Source organism: Microcaecilia unicolor, chromosome 5 (genome assembly GCF_901765095.1).
Source record: "Microcaecilia unicolor chromosome 5, aMicUni1.1, whole genome shotgun sequence".
NCBI lineage: Eukaryota > Metazoa > Chordata > Amphibia > Gymnophiona > Siphonopidae > Microcaecilia > Microcaecilia unicolor.
Window position 1 is genome coordinate 349,768,742 of NC_044035.1, and position 18,594 is coordinate 349,787,335.

The window sequence follows — 18,594 nt, forward strand, 5'->3', positions numbered from 1 at the left end:
CCATGAAGGTATTTAAACATCTCTATCATATCATCCTCTCTCCCGCCTTTCTTCCAAAGTGTACATGTTGAGATCTTTAAGTCTATCCCCATACGCTTCATGATGAAGACCACTGACCATTTTAGTAGCCGCCCTCTGGACCGACCCCATCCTGTTTATATCTTTTTGAAGGTACGGGCTCCAGAATTGTACACAATATTCTAAATGAGGACTCACCAGAGCAGGGGCGTAGCTACGTGGGGCCACAGGGGCCTGGGCCCCCATAGATTTGGCCCTGGACCCCCCTTGCCGACGAATCTCTCGACCCCCTCCTCCCACCACCAACCTGCCGTCGCTGTCTGCTACCTTTGCTGGCGGGGGACCCCAACCCCCGCCAGCTGAGGTCCTCTTCTTCCTTTGTTCTGTTTCTGAGTCTGACGTCCTGCGGGGAAGGGTTGGCAGTGGGAGGGGGGGTTGAAAGGGTCGTCAGCAGGGGGGGGTCAAAGTTGGTGGTGGTGGCGGCTGCAGCGGGAGGGGACGGCAGTGGCAGGAGGGTCGACGGCGCTGGGGGGGCTAAAACGTGCCCCCTCACCTCAGGATCTGGATCCCCCCCCCCCCCACCGAAGCCTGGCTACGCCCCTGCATCAGACACTTACACATCACCTCATGATTTCACAGCCACAGATGCAAACCCTGAACATACTCACTCACTTCTTACCTATATTACTACCTACTGAGCTAAAGATGCATATTCAAGGGTTTAGCCCATCTGTAAAACAGCTCTATATAATTCTGGAAGGACAAAACCCCTCTTTTTTTTATATTCGGACTGAGTGGAGAGAAGATTACAATCCTGAGTGTTTACGACTCCTTAATCAGTTATACAGCTGAATTAGTACAAATATGAAACATCTTTACAACCAATTATCAGAGCTTTACCTTTCACTACTCCAGTGTTCAATCAGCCCTTTTTGTAAAATGTAGCAGAGTAGAGAAAGGTGAGTAAACATGTGAAAGGTGAGTAAATGTGAACATATTTGTGAAAAGTGAATGAATGTGTATATGTTTGGGAAAGGTGAATGTGTCTGTGCAAAATCAGTAAACATGCAAAGTTTGTGAAAGGCGGACAAACATGTGTTTGTGCAAGATGAATAAACATGCAAAGTTTGTGAAGTGTGAATCACTGTGTGTTTGTGCAAGGTAAGTAAGCATGCAAAGTTTATGAAAGGCGTACAACTGTGTGTTTGTGCAAGGAGAATAAACATGCAAATGTTTGAGAAGAGTGAATTACTGTGTGTTTGTGAAAGGTGAGTACACATGCAAATGTTTGTGAAAGGTGAGAGAATGTGCAAATACTTGTGAAAGTTCAGGAAGCATGTGAATGTTTGTGAAGGGAACATTTGTGAGAGGTGAGTGAACATGTATATTTTCGTGAAAGCTCATTGAATATCACAGCAGCCTCCAGCACTGGTGCTATGCAGTCCTTATTCTGGGTAAACAAGCAGATGTACCAGTGATGCCTGTGTAGTTTTCAGTTGTGTCAGCTATTTGTTTACTCGTGAAAACACTAAGGGGCTGTTCTATGTGGCCTGTGCAGCCACTGACTGGATTCACATCTAGGCTGACACTCATTGGCCAGTCTGCCCAGGTCCAAGGATCACCACCTGCAGTTGCACGAATGAATCGGCCTCTGTGTTCATCTTGAGAGGAATTGTGCCGCTCAGTGATATCTCTCTTACTGGCATCTCTTTACAGCTGGCCTTGATTAAACCCATTAGAGCAGAGATGTGGTGCCAGGATGCTAAATTATATTTTCACTACATTCACGCCGGTGGTAAACATAACAGTTCATTAAAAAGTTATTGCCTGTCAAATTTTAAGGACTAATAACAAACGTGGAAAAGTGGTGATAACCCAGGAGAGGAAAAGAAAACTCAAGTCCGCCATAGTTGCAAGGATTAATTTTAGTGCCCAATGGTATCAAGAGAAATCACAGCAGCATGGCAGAGACATTGGAGAATCCCTGATATTAGAAGGAAACATTGTATAGAATCTATTTGGTTTATTCAATATACAAACTACTTATAATGTTGCATAATTTAATTGTTCTAAAAAGTATATAAATGCATAGATTTTTAATCATATTTTGAGTGTTTTTAGCTGTTTTTATCTATGTCAAACAGTCCTAGACCCCTGAAACGCAGCCATGTCAGGTCACTGCTCCTCTTTCCTTGCTATCTACTATAATAAAAAGCAACCTCAACATTCTGAGGACACTGACGTCACTGAAGTCAGTCAGTCTCCCAGAACGGTTCGTGGATTCATGGTGGTGAAGCCACCCCACTGACCCGTGCCCCGCCCTCGCGTCAAACGTCATGACGTCGAGGGCAGGAAAAAAAAACTCAACTAAACAAACGGTTCGCACCCACGCAGGGGGAGGAGGAGGAGGAGTAGGGAAACACGCGGAGCGTGTTTCCCTACTCCTCCCCCTGCCAACCCACCCGCAGAAAGGGGATGCGCCTCCAAAGCTCCGGAGTGCAAATGACCCCGGAGACCACTGTTCCCACATCCAACACCCCCCCCCCCCCCCGCGCACCAAACCTCAAAAAATACAAGGCCCACCCACAGATTCGTAGACCCCCCCCTAAAGCTGCAGCTGACCACAAGGACCTCCAGAACCCCCCCTCCCCCCCGCAACAACCCCCTCCTGAGACAACCACCTTCGCGTTGCTTTGCCGGCGGGGGACCCGAAACCCCGCCAGCACAAGCCCTATCTGCTCACTATGGCGTCATCTTCGGCGTTCCTAGCCTGTGGAGGCAGGGCTTCTGTGCGTCTGACGTCCTGCACGTGCATGACGTCAGACGCACAGAACTCCGCCCTGCACAGCTACCAACGCCGACGATGAAACCGTAGTCAGCACACAGAACTTGTGGTGGCGGGGTTCCGGGTGCGAAGGTGGGTGCGATGGGCACGGTGGGTCGGATGGCTGCGGCCGGATGCATCACCGTGGGTGGGATGGTGCCGAGAGGGGGGGCATCGCACCTCACAGGCAACTGCTAAATGAGGAAAACCTTGCTAGCGCCCGTTTCATTTGTGTCAGAAACGGGCCTTTTTCACTAGTAACATATAAATGGCAAGTGGCCGACTCACCTGAGAGTGTAGACGTCCAAGCCCCGCCTCCACCAGCAGTACAGCCCAATAGGGCTTGGACATGGGCGTGGAAATCGGAGGAGGAGGGAGCAGGGAGGGAAGGAGGGGGTGGAACTGGGGGAAACAGACGGTGGGGGGAGGGTTGGTGGACGGGGGGGGGGGGGCCATAGGAAAACAAAAAACTAGCCCATTATTACAGGCTTAACAGCTACTATATCTTAAGCAGTAACATGTACCTAGAAGGCTTTGTCCTTCCCCTGTGAATGTCTGTCCCTGTGAATACGATGATTACTCATACATAATAATTGATAATTACATTTGTTGAGCACGAAAGCCTAGATCACAAAAAATGTTCTCACTGGAATCCCAAAGGCACCATGAGATCAAATGACTTGTCCAAAATCATATGCTTTAACCACAGCAGGGATTCAGAGAAGCCTGAACATCACTTAGAATGAGCTGCCAAAACACACATGAAAGTAACTTATGTTGAGGTGAACAAGAGAGAAAAGCCTTTCTTTGGATCTCTATATATCATTTTCTTAGTCATTTGCGGGCAGATGATCAAAAGCCCCACGCTGTTCCAAACAGCGCTCTAAAAATAGCCCTGGAACAGCATGGGGCTTTCCCGCCCCTATGATCAGAGATAATTGCATGCAAATTTAAGCACGTAAGTCTCTCTGATCATGGGGTAGAAGTGCGGGAGGATTGTGCCCGAGCAAATCCTTCCACACTTGTTTGACAGGTCTGGGCTGTCAAAAGCCCAGAACTGTCAAACACAGGGGCTGGAGGTCATTGGGACCACCAGACCCCACCCCCACCCCCACCCCAAGCCAAGTGCAATGGGGGCTGGAGGCCCCGCGGACCTCCGGTCCCCCTGACCCCCCCCCCCCCCACACACACACACACACACACAAACAAGTTCGGTGGGGCTGGAGATCCGGGAGGGTCTCCAGCCCCCCTAACCCCTCAGACACAAGTGTGGGGGGGCTGGAGATCCGAGGGTTCTCCAGCCCCCTATCCTCCCAGCATCCTTCGGATGTCCCTGGTGGCCCAGTGGGCCGCGGGTCAATCCCACCCCTACCTGGTGGTCTAGTGGCCCTTCACCACACCCTATCTTCAGTTGGAGGAGGGAGGTGGCCTCCCTCCTCTTCCAGCGACGCCACCTCGAAATTGGCGGTGCCCAGCTCTGCACTGTGCATCCTGGGCGGGGCTAAACACCATATAAGGGAGTTTCTCATGGGGATGAATAGGTTTAGCATGCATTTGCATACTACTTGCGCTAAGAGCCCTGTTTTGCATGCTTTTGCATGCTAGTTGCATTCAGAGCCCTCTAGCACCTGCGTTTGCTTCTGATCATCGGCCCATTGGATTTCAGATTTAAAGAGAGCTTCATTCTAGTCCCATGTGCAGTGTCTGAGCCTTAGACCAGCTAAGGCTGGACATACTGCAGAAGTATCACTCACGGGGAGAGTGTCTTAGCCATCATACTACAGTGGCATCTAGTGTCCGTACTCAGAATGCATGCAAACCAGATTGGACTGGTCTGTGACCTCTGACTGCTGTCACTGCCAACTGAACTACACAAAGAGATGGGGCGGAGGGGGGAGGCTTAAACAGAGGATAGTTGTAAATGAGAGCTCCTGGCAGCATGGCCCTAGGAGAGGCTGGTTCCAACCGAAACAGAACCTCAAAAGCTAAGGAAACTGTTGGGCCGAAACAAGAGTTTTTCATGATTTTTTTTCAGCCTCTAGGGGACATATAGGTATAGGCATCTCCTCCCACTCCCTATTTCATGAACTGAGAATCCTGAGGAGGAGCACAGGGGTCCTTACTCCTCTCCCTCCCCTTCACACATCAAATACAAGTCCACAGTTAGTGGCCTAGTGGTTAGGGTGGTGGACTTTGGTCCTGAGGAACTGAGTTCGATTCCCACTTCAGGCACAGGCAGCTCCTTGTGACTCTGGGCAAGTCACTTAACCCTCCGTTGCCCCATGTAAGCCGCATTGAGCCTGCCATGAGTGGGAAAGCGCAGGGTACAAATGTAACAAAAAATAAAATAGATACTATTGGAGATACTACATGGAATGTTGCTACTATTTGGAGATTCTACATGGAATGTTGCTATTCCACTAGCAACATTCCATGTAGAAGGCTGCGCAGGCTTCTGTTTCTGTGAGTCTGACGTCCTGCAGGACGTCAGACTCACAGAAGGAGAAGCCTGCGCGGCCACATTGGTGATCTGCAAGGGCCGACTTCTATATGGAATGTTGCTAGTGGAATAGCAACTTTCCATGTAGAATCTCAAATAGTAGCAACAGTGGAGGAGTGGCCTAGTGGTTAGGGTGGTGGACTTTGGTCCTGAGGAACTGAGTTTGATTCCCACTTCAGGCACAGGCAGCTCCTTGTGACTCTGGGCAAGTCACTTAACCCTCCATTGCCCCATGCAAGCCGCATTGAGCCTGACAGTTACAGCGTTCTGCCCACTCCTGTGTTGTTTATGGGAATTTTTCGTTTTATTTGTTTTGTCAGTTGCTGATAATAGTATGCAGTCTTTGGAAATAGCATGTGCTATTTTTGAAAGCGGGTGCATTATCTCAGAAAGAGGCCTGCACAATGCACAATAATTCATGCATGCATGTTGATTTCACTGTCGGGAAAGATTGCAAACTCTTTGTCAAATAATGCATCTTCTTTCCACAGAGTGTGCATTATTTACAAAAGACTACATACTATTATCGGCGAACAACAAGGTAACGTGCAGTGACATAGGATATGTGGCTGCAAACGACAGCATCCTACTGAACAACCTACTGTAAGTTACTTGAGCCAGAGATTTGAATATTTCTTTTCACTCTCCTCTCGCTAACAAAACTCGAGCAACCCAGAAAACTGGATCTTCAGACCAGCCTGTTTTCAGGAGACGCAGCTTTTCTTCCAGCTGTCTAATTTATGTATTTATTTATGTACATTTATACCCCACTTTTTTCCACATACATGCAGACTCAAAGTGGCTTACAATGTACTGAAGAATCAATTACAATAACAGTAGACAGGGTAAAAGGAAGAAGGTAAGAAGGAAAAAGGGAAAGGGTGAGAGAGTCTAAAATGGACTTTGGAAATCCAGACGCTGAGATGGACCAGAGTCAGTGACTTACCAAGGTGGGGCGGTGGGGGCGGTCTGCCCCGGGTGCACGCCGCTGGGGGGGTGCCGCGCGCTTGTTGGCCGAGTCCGCTCGTTCCCTCCCTGCTGCTCCCTCTGTGCGGAACAGGTTACTTCCTGTTATGGGGCAGAGGGAGCAGCAGGGAACAAGCGGACTCGGAGCCGACAGGCGCGCGGCACCCCCCCCCCCCCCCCCCAGCAGGTAAAAATGCACCCGGGGGGGCGCATCGGCGATCCTCCCTGGGTGTCAGCCAGCCTAGGAACCCCATTGACCAGAGTGGAACGAACAGCTCTCGGCAAGGCAAACCAAAATTGGGAACAGCCGTAAGACCCAGTAGGCGCAGACGAAGTGCAGAAGCAGCAGCAGTATGCGGCCTGGAGAGTGGAAGAGATTCCCGGAGGCGAACGGCAACAGCAGGAGGCCGATAATGCCGGCGGGGCCCGAGATGTCAATGGGCCCGGCAACAACACCGCACAGGAACAGGGACCACCACAGCCCAGCAGGAATCAAAAGCAGCAGACCCCCGCAGCATCCGGCAGCTCAAATTTGGTATCAGTCCCTCGCTCAATCACTCTCAGAAATTGCAGGTGAGAAGTGAAATGGACCAAATATTTAATATCTGCCAGGACAGAGAACCAGCATAATGGTACCGTCTGTGAAATGCTTTGCAGACTTGTTCTGTGGCAACGACCATTCTTCTGCTGCAATTCTAAAATGCGTAACTCTTATCTGCCTGGTGATTTGTATAAGGTTAGTCACAGGAAACAAGTCTTTATCATTGGGGAGCTACTCTGAGGCCTATACATATGATTAGACAGGGTAGAACTGATCGATAAGAGAGATAAAGAGGGGAGGTTGTGCACACTTTTCACGGATCCATCTGTGTGACCTACAAATCATAGCAGGGGCGTAGCTATGGGTGGGCCTGGGTGGGCTCAGGCGTCTCTGACCCGCCAATCGGTGTGGAAGTCTGTGGTTTATATTGATGCAGGATAGCTGTTTTGGTATGCATTGCAGCTACAGCCACTTAGTACATAAGTACATAAGTATTGCCATACTGAGACAGACCAAAGGTCCATCAAGCCCAGCATCCTGTTTCCAACAGTGGCCAATCCAGGTCACAAAGATCTGGCAGAAACCTAAATAGTAGCAACATTCTATGTAGAACCCCAAAGAGTAGCAAGATTCTAGAATTCTAAAGAATAACAAGATTCCATACAGAATTTCAAAGTGTAGCAGCATTCCATGTAGAACCCCAAAGAGTAGCAAGATTCCATTCAGAATCCCAAGTACATAAGTGTTGCCATACTGGGACAGACCAAAGGTCCATCAAGCCCAGCATCCTGTTTCCAACAGTGGCCAATCCAGGTCACAAATACCCAGCAAGATCCCCAAAATGTACAAAACATTTCATACTGCTTATCCCAGAAATAGTAGATTTTCCCCAAGTCCATTTAATAATGGTTTATGGACTTTTCCTTTAGGAAGCTGTCCAAACTTTTTTAAAACTCTGCTATGCTAACCGCCTTTACCACATCCTTTGGCAACGAATTCCAGAGTTTCATTACACGTTGAGTGAAGAAACATTTTCTCTGATTCGTTTTAAATTTACTACATTGTAGCGTCATCGCATGCCCCCTAGTCTTAGTATTTTTGGAAAGTGTAAACAGATGCTTCACATCTACCTGTTCAACTCCACTCATTTTATAGACCTCTATCATATCTCCCCTCAGCCGCCTTTTCTCCAAGCTGAAGAGCCCTAGCCGCTTTAGCCTTTCCTCATAAGGAAGTCGTCCCAACCCCTTTCTCATTTTTGTCACCCATCTCTGTGATGCGGCGACCAGTAAAACGGCCTCCAAGTGCACTCTAAGGGAATTTAGTAGTACCCCAATAAACACTACTCACACCTATATACTTAGTGCCCACCCATATTAGCTCTGGGCCCACCCAAAATGTCAAGTCTGGCTACACCACTGAATTATAAACTTAGAGGTATGTAAAGAAAGCCATGTTGAGCAAAGGAGCAGAGCCAAATGCAAGGCACACACACTGTGAACTTTGGAAATCTAAGTGCTTTGAAAATATGCCTCAAGAGAAGTGACAGAGGGATCCAAAGAGAGCTTGGGCTTTAGAATTTTGTTGAAATGTTCAGAAAGAACCAGCTCATTTATTTATTTTAATTTATAACACAGAAACTTTTTCTTCACCCAACGTGTAATTAAACTCTGGAATTCATTGCCGGAAAATGTGGTGAAGGCGGTTAGCTTAGCAGAGTTTAAAAAGGGGTTGGACGGTTTCCTAAAGGACAAGTCCATAACCGCTACTAAACGGACTTGAAAAAATCCAAAATTCCAGGAATAACATGTATAGAATGTTTGTACATTTGGGAAGCTCGCCAGGTGCCCTTGGCCTGGATTCGCTGCTGTCGTGGACAAGATGCTGGGCTCGATGGACCCTTGGTCTTTTCCCAGTATGGCATTACTTATGTACTTCTAGAAGGCTCTATCCCTAATTCTAGGTGGGCTGCAAAAAACAAATTAATTAATTTGAGTTCAAGCAATGCTCACTCAGGTTGCAACTTTCCCTGTCTTGTGCCCAAGTCAGAGGAATTTCTCTCACTTCTAGGGGCTGGATTCACAAAAGCGGTTTTCTTGGGGCAAAGCTTAGTGGAGTTTAAAAAAGGTTTGGATGGCTTCCTAAAGGAAAAGTCCATAGAACGTTATTAAATGGACTTGGGGAAAATCCACTATTTCTGGGATAAGCAGTATAAAATGTTTTGTACATTTTGGGGATCTTGCCGGGTATTTGTGACCTGGATTGGCCACTGTTGGAAACAGGATGCTGGGCTCAATGGGCCTTTGGTCTTTCCCAGTATGGCAATACTTATGTACTAAGCCGCGTAGGTGCCGCGTGCCCGTGTGCCAATTCAGAGTTACCGCCCGCCTATCGCATGGCTCATGCGGTAATTTCATTTTTTATGCACATCCGCTACGCACGCCAGAAAATATATTTTATTTTCTGGCGCGCGGTGAAAATTGGGCGGGTAACTGACTTGATGCTCATAGGCAATTACTGCACGGTTAATGCAACCTTGGCAGTAAGGTCTCAGACCCAAAACGGACGCGTGCCAATTTTGATTTTGCCGCACGTCCATTTTCGGCAAAAATTTTAAAAAGGCCTTTTTTTACAGGTGCGCTGAAAAAGGGATCTGCGCATGTCCGTAACAAGTGTCTACACTACCGCAGCCCATTTTTCAGCGCACCTTAGTAAAAGGAATTCTTAAGCCAGGGTATGAGAAGTCAGTCTCTCAAAAGTACTGCTGATGCTCTCATAGTACTTGCATTACGCCAAAGACAGCTTCCCTCTGGAGTTCATGAGATGAGATGGCTACAGCAGTGGCGTAGCCACAGGTGGGCCTGGGTGGGCCGGGGCCCACCCACTTAGGGCTCAGGCCCACCCAACAGTAGCACACGTTTAGCGGTAGCTGGTGGGGATCCCAAGCTCCGCCAGCTGAAGACTTCCTCCAGATGGTAACGAAAACGCTATTCTCCACGATACCGGCACCTGCGCATGCTCAGTTTTCAGCACACGCCTGCTGCGGACTGCCAAGGTGGAAAGAAGCGTTTTCCCACTAGCTGAGATTTTTTTTTTGGTGGTGGAGAGGGGAGAACACTTGTAGGATCTTTCACTAAGGCGCGCTCACGTTTTTGGCGCACACTAAAATTGAGGGTGCACTAAATGTTACAGATGCCAATACATTCCTATGGATGTCTCTAATGTTTAGCGTGCCCACAATTTTAGCGTGCGCTAAAAATGTGAGCGCACCTTAGTAAAAGATGCCCTTGGTGCCCACCCACTTCTTGCCTAGGCCCACCCAAAATTTGTTGTCTGGCTACGCCCCTGGTACAGGAAAGTTAATATCCAGGCCTTCCCATCTGAAGCGTTGCTATAGCCTTAAAGCAATGGGGCTAAATTAAAAAAACAAATGAGCTAGATTGGACACAGTGACGGAGTGTGCAGTACCGGAGATGTTCAAGCACCTGCAAAGCTGGCAGCAAGGCATTTAATCACCACTCAAGCAGAGCCGACAAGTTACCCATTCGTCCTTGACTTCTGCCAACCTCATCCTGGTGGTGGTGGTGGGACCTGCAGCACTGATTTCAACAGATAAAATCATGGACTACAAGTCCCACACTGCTTTGGGATATAAGTTTAGGAGTGTGGTAGCCGTGTTAGTCCACTCTTAAGGTTATCAATAGAAATCAAACAAAATAAAACATGGAAAAGAAAATAAGATGATACCTTTTTTATTGGACATAACTTAATACATTTCTTGATTAGGGCAACCTTCGAAAGCTAATCAAGAAATGTATTAAGTTATGTCCAATAAAAAAGGTATCATCTTATTTTCTTTTCCATGTTTTATTTTGTTTGATTTCTATGGATATAAGTTTAAAACCAGGAGCGCACAAAAAAGTCTCCCTCCTGGAATGGGTAACTTGGCAGCTCTGACTCAAGTTTATGGGCACCTCCTGGAGGGACCCTGAGCTTGGAGAAAACAGAAAAAGGTCAACATAGGAATCTGAAGAATTACTATGGACTCCAGAACAAGGCTGACCTTGAAAACTCAGGGGTGTGACCCCATTTCAAAGACGGGCACAAAGTACCCAGAAGGGGAAACAGGAAGACCCAGGAAGTGTCACATGGTAGCCTGAACCCTTAGCTAAGGCTGTGGCTTTAAGGCCCTGGGGGTATGATGTGTCTCTGTTGTGGTTACAGCGGCTAATTTTAAACCCGATGGCTTGGCTCACATGCTTTTTGTTATTTAAATCCCCTGGAAGTCATCAATCCCCTGAAAAGGGCAAGTGATGGCAAACAGTAAACAGCCCTTCCAGTCATAGCGACTTCCGGAATTTGGAATTCGTCTTTATGAAATTGCATTTCTTAAATAAACACCACCTGGGTGGTCCTGCAGTGACACTAAAATGGTGGTGGTCGCAGGGGGATCAAATTAAAATGAGATGACATTAGCCTGGGACAGAATTAAGTACTGCTCCCCCCCCCCCCCCCCCCCCCCAGGACTTTTCAGACTTTGCAAACCTCACATAAAGAACTGCATAAGCGCTGCTGTAATTTCTCGCTCACACAGTGGGTCATGATTCAGCATTTCTCCTCGTTCATAGAGTGTAATAAATAGCTGAGCTGTTTTCTGCTCTGCCATTTGCCCTGGGGTGGGGGGGCTGCAGTGCAGGCAGGGTGTTCAATTCCTTTGAGATTGTCGTTAGTGAGCACAGGGTTTTTTTTAACCACATTTTGGGCACAGAGTACAATGCACTACAGTTGGGGCAAGTCGCAGAAGTTCTGGTCCTGAAGCACTGGATGGGATTCCGGGGTGGGGTGGGGAGGGGGAGGCTCGTACCTTGCTCATTCCGGTCCCCATGGCTCCTGGCGTTGGGCTCCCCCGGGTCTGCGAACAGAAGAAACAGCAAAGAGTCGCTTGGAAACCGTCTCCTAAACAGAAGGCTTAACCCCGGCAAAGGAGCAGCGGAGGGTCGGGGGAGGATCGTCCGGAGGAGCGGGCGCTGATCAGGAGTGTGAGGGGGGGGGGGACTTATGAAGGCGAGAGGATCCAGAACTGTGCTGATCGGGGACGGGGGTGATCATGGGGAGAGGAGGGGGATCGTTAGCAGCACTTGCCAGGGATCTGCAGGGAGAGAGTTGGGGGGGGAGAAGAGAATCATCCGGGGGTGCGGCGATGATCAGGGGTGTGAGGGGGGAGGACTTAGAAGGCGAGAGGATCCGGAGCTGTACTGATCGGGGATAGGGGTGGGGGGGGGACGATCAGGGGGAGAGGAGGGGATCGTTAGCAGGTAGCAGGGATCTGCAGGGAGAGGATCGGGGGTAGGAGTGGAGGAGAATCATCCGGGGGGGGGGGGTGCAGTGCTGATCAGGGTTATGAGAGGGGGGGGGGGGGTCTTCAAGCGGTACTGATCGGGGCCTGCAAGAGCGCTGAGAGGACAGAGAGCTGAAGTCACTTACGGAGAAGGCAGCGGTGGTCGGGGACCGCTGTGCCCAGCCCGGTCTCTGTGTAGTGGCGGGCTCGTTCGGTGCAGGGACTGTGTCGGGGCTTCAAGTGTCCTCTCTGCCCTTCATCCAGCCCCCGCCCCATACAGCTGCCCTTTGTCAAGGGACACTGGGTCACACGCCAGCCCCTGGCCCGGTTCTCTGTGAGGACTTTTCCCACAACATAACAATTTGCTGATGAGGAAAATAAATGTTATTTTTGCAAGTGGGTGGACAGGGTGAAGCTGTCACCCAAATGCTTTGCCTTACATAGCCGGATACAGAAGGCACTTAGTTATAGATTTTCTTAAACTGCCGCCTGTAAGTGTACATTACCTGCGTTTTCTATCCCTGGAGGGCTCAAAATCGAAGTTAAGGCAATGGAGGGTTAAGTGACTTGCCCAAGATCACCAAGAGCTGCTGGCCCTCAGCCCACTGCTGTAACCATTAGGCTACTCCTCCATTTCCACTTCATTGCAGCATAAAATGAGGTTACTTACCTGTAGCAGGTGTTCTCCTAAAACGGCAAGTCATAAATCTTCAGTCACCTAGGGAGTCCAGCCTGGAAAGCATTACTCCAGAAACGTTTCTAGAAGTCTTTAGGCAAGCCTACCGATATCTGTTGCCCCAGATCTTCTCAGTCCAGTGGCACAGCCACAGGTGGGCCTGGGTGAGCCGAGGCCCACCCAACAGTAGCACACGTTTAGCAGTAGCTGGTGGGGATCCCAAGCTCCGCCAGCTGAAAACTTCCCCTTGATGGTAACGAAAACGCTACTCCCCATGATACCAGCACCTGCATATGCTCAGTTTTCAGCATATGCCTGCTGCAGACTGCCAAGGTGGCACACCACCCGAACTCTCATCCACTCTCTCATCACCTCTTGCCTTGACTACTGCAACCTACTCCTCACTGGCCTCCCACTTAGCCACCTATCCCCCCTTCAGTCCGTTCAGAACTCTGCTGCCTGTCTTATCTTCCGCCTAGACCGATATGCCCATATCACCCCTCTCCTCAAGTCACTTCACTGGCTTCCGATCAGGTACCGCATACAGTTCAAGCTTCTCCTACTTACCTACAAATGCACTCAATCTGCAGCCCCTCATTACCTCTCTACCCTCATCTCCCCCTACGTCCCTACCCGTAACCTCTGCTCATAGGACAAATCCCTCCTCTCAGTACCCTTCTCCACCACCGCCAACTCCAGGCTCCGCCCTTTCTGCCTCGCCTCACCCCACGCTTGGAATAAACTCCCTGAGCCCATACACCAAGCCCCCTCCCTACCCATCGCCAACTCCAGACTCCACCCTTTCTGCCTCACCTCACCCTATGCTTGGAATAAACTCTCTGAGCCCATACGCCAAGCCCCCTCCCTGCCCATCTTCAAATCCTTGCTTAAAGCCCACCTCTTCAATGTCGCTTTCGGCACCTAACCATTGGACCTCTATCCAGGAAATCCAGATTGCCCCAATTTGATTGACTGCATTTTTTGTCCTTTAGATTGTAAGCTCCTTTGAGCAGGGACTGTCCTTGTTAAATTGTACAGCGCTGCGTAACCCTTGCAGCGCTTTAGAAATGTTAAATAGTAGTAGTAAATAGTAAAGAGGCATTTTCCCGGCAGCTGAAATTTTTTTTTTAGTTGGGGGGGGGGGGATAACACTTGGTGCCCACCCACTTCTTGCCCTGACCCACCCAAAATCTGTTGTCTGGCTACACCCCTGTCTTAGTCCATTAGGAGCTAGAAAAATAGAACTTGAGGAGGTGGGAGGGTTGTGAGGATTTATGTTCTATTGTCCTTGGAGAACACCTGCTACAGGTAAGCTTGCAGGCAGTATATAAGAAATTGAATTACATAAGTAAAAACTAAAATGAAAAGTAACTTCACCTTCTCCAAGCACAAGCAGGACTAATGAATCCTCACTCATAGGATTCCCTGGCTACAGGTTGCCTTCAACAGAAACAAAGCATAATCACTAATTAATTTAGGGGGAGGGGGGTGAGCTGTATTTACCATTATTTTTGGGGAAGGCAGCCTAGAACTGAAAGAGAAGAGCCTGCGAGAGGAGATGGAATTGGATTCCAAACTCCAAATAGATTCTGGAGGGTTGTCTGGTCTGTCCTACTATCATGTCATGAGTCCTTCTAGGCAACAGTGTCGTGTGAATACAGGACAGACGTCCACATTGCAGCCTTTGCAAATCTCAAACATGGACACTGACTTCAAGTGGGCTATTGAGGCAGCTGTAGCTCATGGCTCTTTAGAGTTAGCCCATCCTAGGCATTAGTGAAGGAAATGCAACCTGCTAGTCATTAGAGTTTGTTTGCTAATAGCAGCCCCCATCCTGTTTGGGGCAAAAGAAACAAAAAACTGAACGGGCTTTAATCCGCTTCAGACAGTCTCTTCAGTCCAAAATGTGCAGTGTATTTTCACCTTTATGGACCTGAGGTTTAAGAAAAAACATGGACAAGATTATTATTTGGTTAAGATGGAATTCCCAAACAACCTTGAGAAGGAACTTTGGATGGGTGAACCAGGGGGCGTGGCCAGACCGGCGGGAGGGGGGTCCAGAGCCTCAGGTGAGGGGGGCACATTTTAGCCCCCCCCACAGCGCCGCCTCCCCGTGCCACTTTTGACCCCCCCCCCCCAGTGCCACCTCCCATCCCATTCGACCCCCCCTCCTGCTGCTGCCAACTCGCTACCGCCAGGTACCTTTGCTGGCGGGGGTCCCCAACCCCCGCCAGCTGAAATCCCCTTCAGCGCCAGTCTCTGGGTCCGGTGCATTCGCTGATCTGGATTCTGTGAGTCTTCACATCCTGCACGTAGGACTCACAGAACCAGAATCCAGATCATCAATACGCTGACGAGGACTTCAGTTGGCGGGGGTTGGGGACCCCCGCCAGCAAAGGTACCTGACAGCGGCGGCAGAGGGTTGGCGGCGGCGGTGGGGGGTGAAAGCAGGGGGGCCAGTGCTAAATCTGCAGGGGCCCATGCCCCCGTGGCCCCACCTAGCTACACCCCCTGTGTTTGTCCTTTCTTGGATCGCTGCTGCTGCTGTTTGGTTGTCCTTTATAAAAACTGCCATTATATTGGCCATCCACCAGTCCTTGGGTATCATGGCAGTTTTCAGTTATAGAGCACTAGTAGCAGGTCCACAATTTCATATTTGAGCTCTTTCAGAACTCAGGGGTAGTGGAGGAGTGGCCTAGTGGTTAGGGTGGTGGACTTTGATCCTGAGGAACTGAGTTCAATTCCCACTTCAGGCACAGGCAGCTCCTTGTGACTCTGGGCAAGTCCCTTAACCCTCCATTGCCCCATGTAAGCCGCATTGAGCCTGCCATGAGTGGGAAAGCGCAGGGTACAAATGGAACAAAAATAAAATAGATACTATTGGAGATTCTACTACTATTATTTAGCATTTCTATAGCGCTACAAGGCATACGCAGCGCTGCACAAACATAGAAGAAAGACAGTCCCTGCTCAAGAGCTTACAATCTAATAGACAAAAAATAAAGCAATCAAATCAATTATTGTGTACAGGAAGGAGGAGGGTAGGTGGAGGCAGGTGGTTACGAGTCAAAAGCAATGTTAAAGAGGTGGGCTTTCAGTCTGGAATGTTGCTACTATTGGAGATTCTACATGGAATGTTGCTATTCCACTAGCAACATTCCATGTAGAAGGCTGCGCAGGCTTCTGTTTCTGTGAGTCTGACGTCCTGCACGTACGTGCAGGACGTCAGACTCACAGAATCAGAAGCCTGCGCGGCCACATTGGTGATCAGCAAGGGCCGACTTCTACTTGGAACTTTGCTAGTGGAATAGCAACATTCCATGTAGAATCTCCAATAGTAGCAACAGTGGAAGAGTGGCCTAGTGGTTAGGGTGGTGGACGTTGGTCCTGAGGAACTGAGTTTGATTCCCGGCCCAGGCAGCTCCTTGTGACTTTGGGCAAGTCACTTAACCCTCCATTGCCTGCCACATTGAGCCTGCCATGAGTGGGAAAAAGTGAGGGGTACAAATAAAAAAAAAAAAAAATACCATCTGATCCTGGTGATCTGTTAATAGATCAAATCAACAAACTATCTTCTACACTTAGTGATGTACTTTAGTTGTTATGAATCACTACTATCAAATTAAGATGTCCAGTGTGGTATAAACCCAACAGTGGAGGAGTGGCCTAGTGGTTAGTACACTGGTCTTGCAATCCAGAGGTGGCAGGTTCAAATCCCACTGCTGCTCCTTGTGATCTTGGGCAAGCCACTTAACCCTCCATTGCCTCAGGTACAAACTTAGATTATGAGCCCTCCTGGGACAGAGAAATATCCAGAGTACCTTAATGTAACTCACCTTGAGCTACTACTGAAAAAGGTGTGAGCAAAATCTAAATAAATATTTGAGATTCTACATGGAATGTTGCCACTTTCTGAGATTCTGGAATGTTGTTACTATTTGAGATTCTAAATGGAATGTTGTTATAGTGGAGGAGTGGCCTAGTGGTTATAGCACCCCGTCTTGCAATCCAAAGGTGGCAAGTTCAAATCTCACTGCTGTTCCTTGTGATCTTGGGCAAGTCACTTAACCCTCCATTGCCTCAGGTACAAACTTAGATTGTGAGCCCTCCTGGGACAGAGAAATATCCAGAGTACCTGAATGTAACTCACCTTGAGCTACTACTGAAAAAGGTGTGAGCAAAATCTAAATAAATAAACATTATCCTAGTAAACCCTTAGGCAACAAAAAATGTACTGTTTGCCATTCCCTTATCCTCCTTGAGCATTTCTTTTACCTTATCGCCATCTAGTGGTCTTAACTCCCTCATAAGCTTTTTGCTTTTTAAGTACAAATTCTTGCCTCTACGCAATTTACTTTTCACTAACTCTTTGCCTGTCTTATTACTGGTTTACATCTAACATGGGTGAATCTCTTCATAAAGGCAGTTAATAAATCCATATAAATAACTAAACAAACATGCCAGTGCTCACACTCAACTTTATTTTCTTTAGGGTCTGCTTTCCATTTTCGTACAAACCCTTTTGGTTTCCAATACCTCTTCCACCTCACCTGGCCACCTTTTTAATGTATAGAATATATCTTATTTAGGCTTCTAAAATAGTCTTTGGGTATATAAAGTTCATACTTCATGAAGAATTTTTGAACCTAGCCTCTGCTTTTTTTTTTTTTTTCTAATTCCCTTAGTCACAGCCTCTTTTTAAATGCTATAGAAATAGCTTTTTTTTTTTTTTTAAGGCGATGCTAAATTTAATCACATTGTCATCATTGTTGCTCATCAACCCCACCAGCTAAAGACCAAACCAGGAAAGCAATAGCTAGCTGATTTAACACCCACGAGGTAACCTGTGCCTTCCATCCATCCAAAACGTGGCCTAAAATTGTTTCCATATCTCCAGCTAGACCACACCACCTGGGTGAATTTATGCTATGCTGCCAGCAGATGGAGACAGCTTTCTAGTGACATCATCACTAATAGAACACTGGCAATGCTTTTATCTTCAGCAGATGGTGACAATCTTTGGACTCATGCAGGATGGCTGGTCAGACTCTCTTACTCAACACCCTCACTTATCACCCCTACAACTGCAATTTCCCCACCCCTAGCTGTCTGTTCGTCTGTCCAATTTAGATTGTAAGCTCTGTTGAGCAGGGACTGTCTTTTCATGTTAATTTGTACAGCGCTGCGTAAGTCTAGTAGCGCTATAGAAATGTTTAATAGTAGTAGACTTCCTGGGATGTAGGGCTGTATCTAGAAGCAGAGTCATGGGTGGACTATACCCTCCCTCCAGGAAGACCTTGAGAGCTCCTGTTTCTGTTCTTTAGAACAGGTGCAGTGTTCACCACAATGGGGCTCAGCCCTTAAGGCCATCCAGCATACTTTAAGGAAGCTGAAATACTTTTGAAGCTGACATTTTTCTCCTGTGCATTGGTTATGTGCACAAGCCTTGTAGTGTTAGATCTAGAAGCTTCTGGAGACTTGAGGTGGCCTTCGTGGATACTCTTTATGACTTGGAGTGGAACAGAAGTATTATTCAATCCTATAATAAGGTTTTCAGTTTTGACCAAGGCGGTAAAACAGGGCTGTCCCCTGCTCAGACTCTACACCTGGATCTTAGCTCAAAGGCAGACAGTACAGCAAAAGATCTTGAACTGAAGGCCAGGACTTCTCCTGAAATGCACACTAGCGCTACAGGCTTAGGAGGTGTTTACAACGAATTTCCTTAAACATC

General features: G+C 48.1%; 1 protein-coding gene across 2 annotated transcripts in view; it reads right to left on the bottom strand.

Moving 5' to 3' along the window:
* LOC115470922 (dual specificity protein phosphatase 22-A-like) overlaps positions 1-12,506 on the bottom strand; it is a 120,722-nt gene extending 108,216 nt beyond the window's left edge. The window contains exons 1-2 of one of the 2 annotated variants that reach the window (XM_030204543.1): positions 12,334-12,506; positions 11,714-11,761 (exon numbers count right to left, since the gene is read on the bottom strand). In XM_030204543.1, coding sequence (XP_030060403.1) covers positions 11,714-11,761; positions 12,334-12,463 — 178 coding nt within the window. In that variant the 5' untranslated portion in view covers positions 12,464-12,506. The remainder of the gene's footprint in view (positions 1-11,713; positions 11,762-12,333) is intronic. The other variant, XM_030204544.1, reaches the window with a different exon arrangement.
* Positions 12,507-18,594: the final 6,088 nt, after the last annotated feature.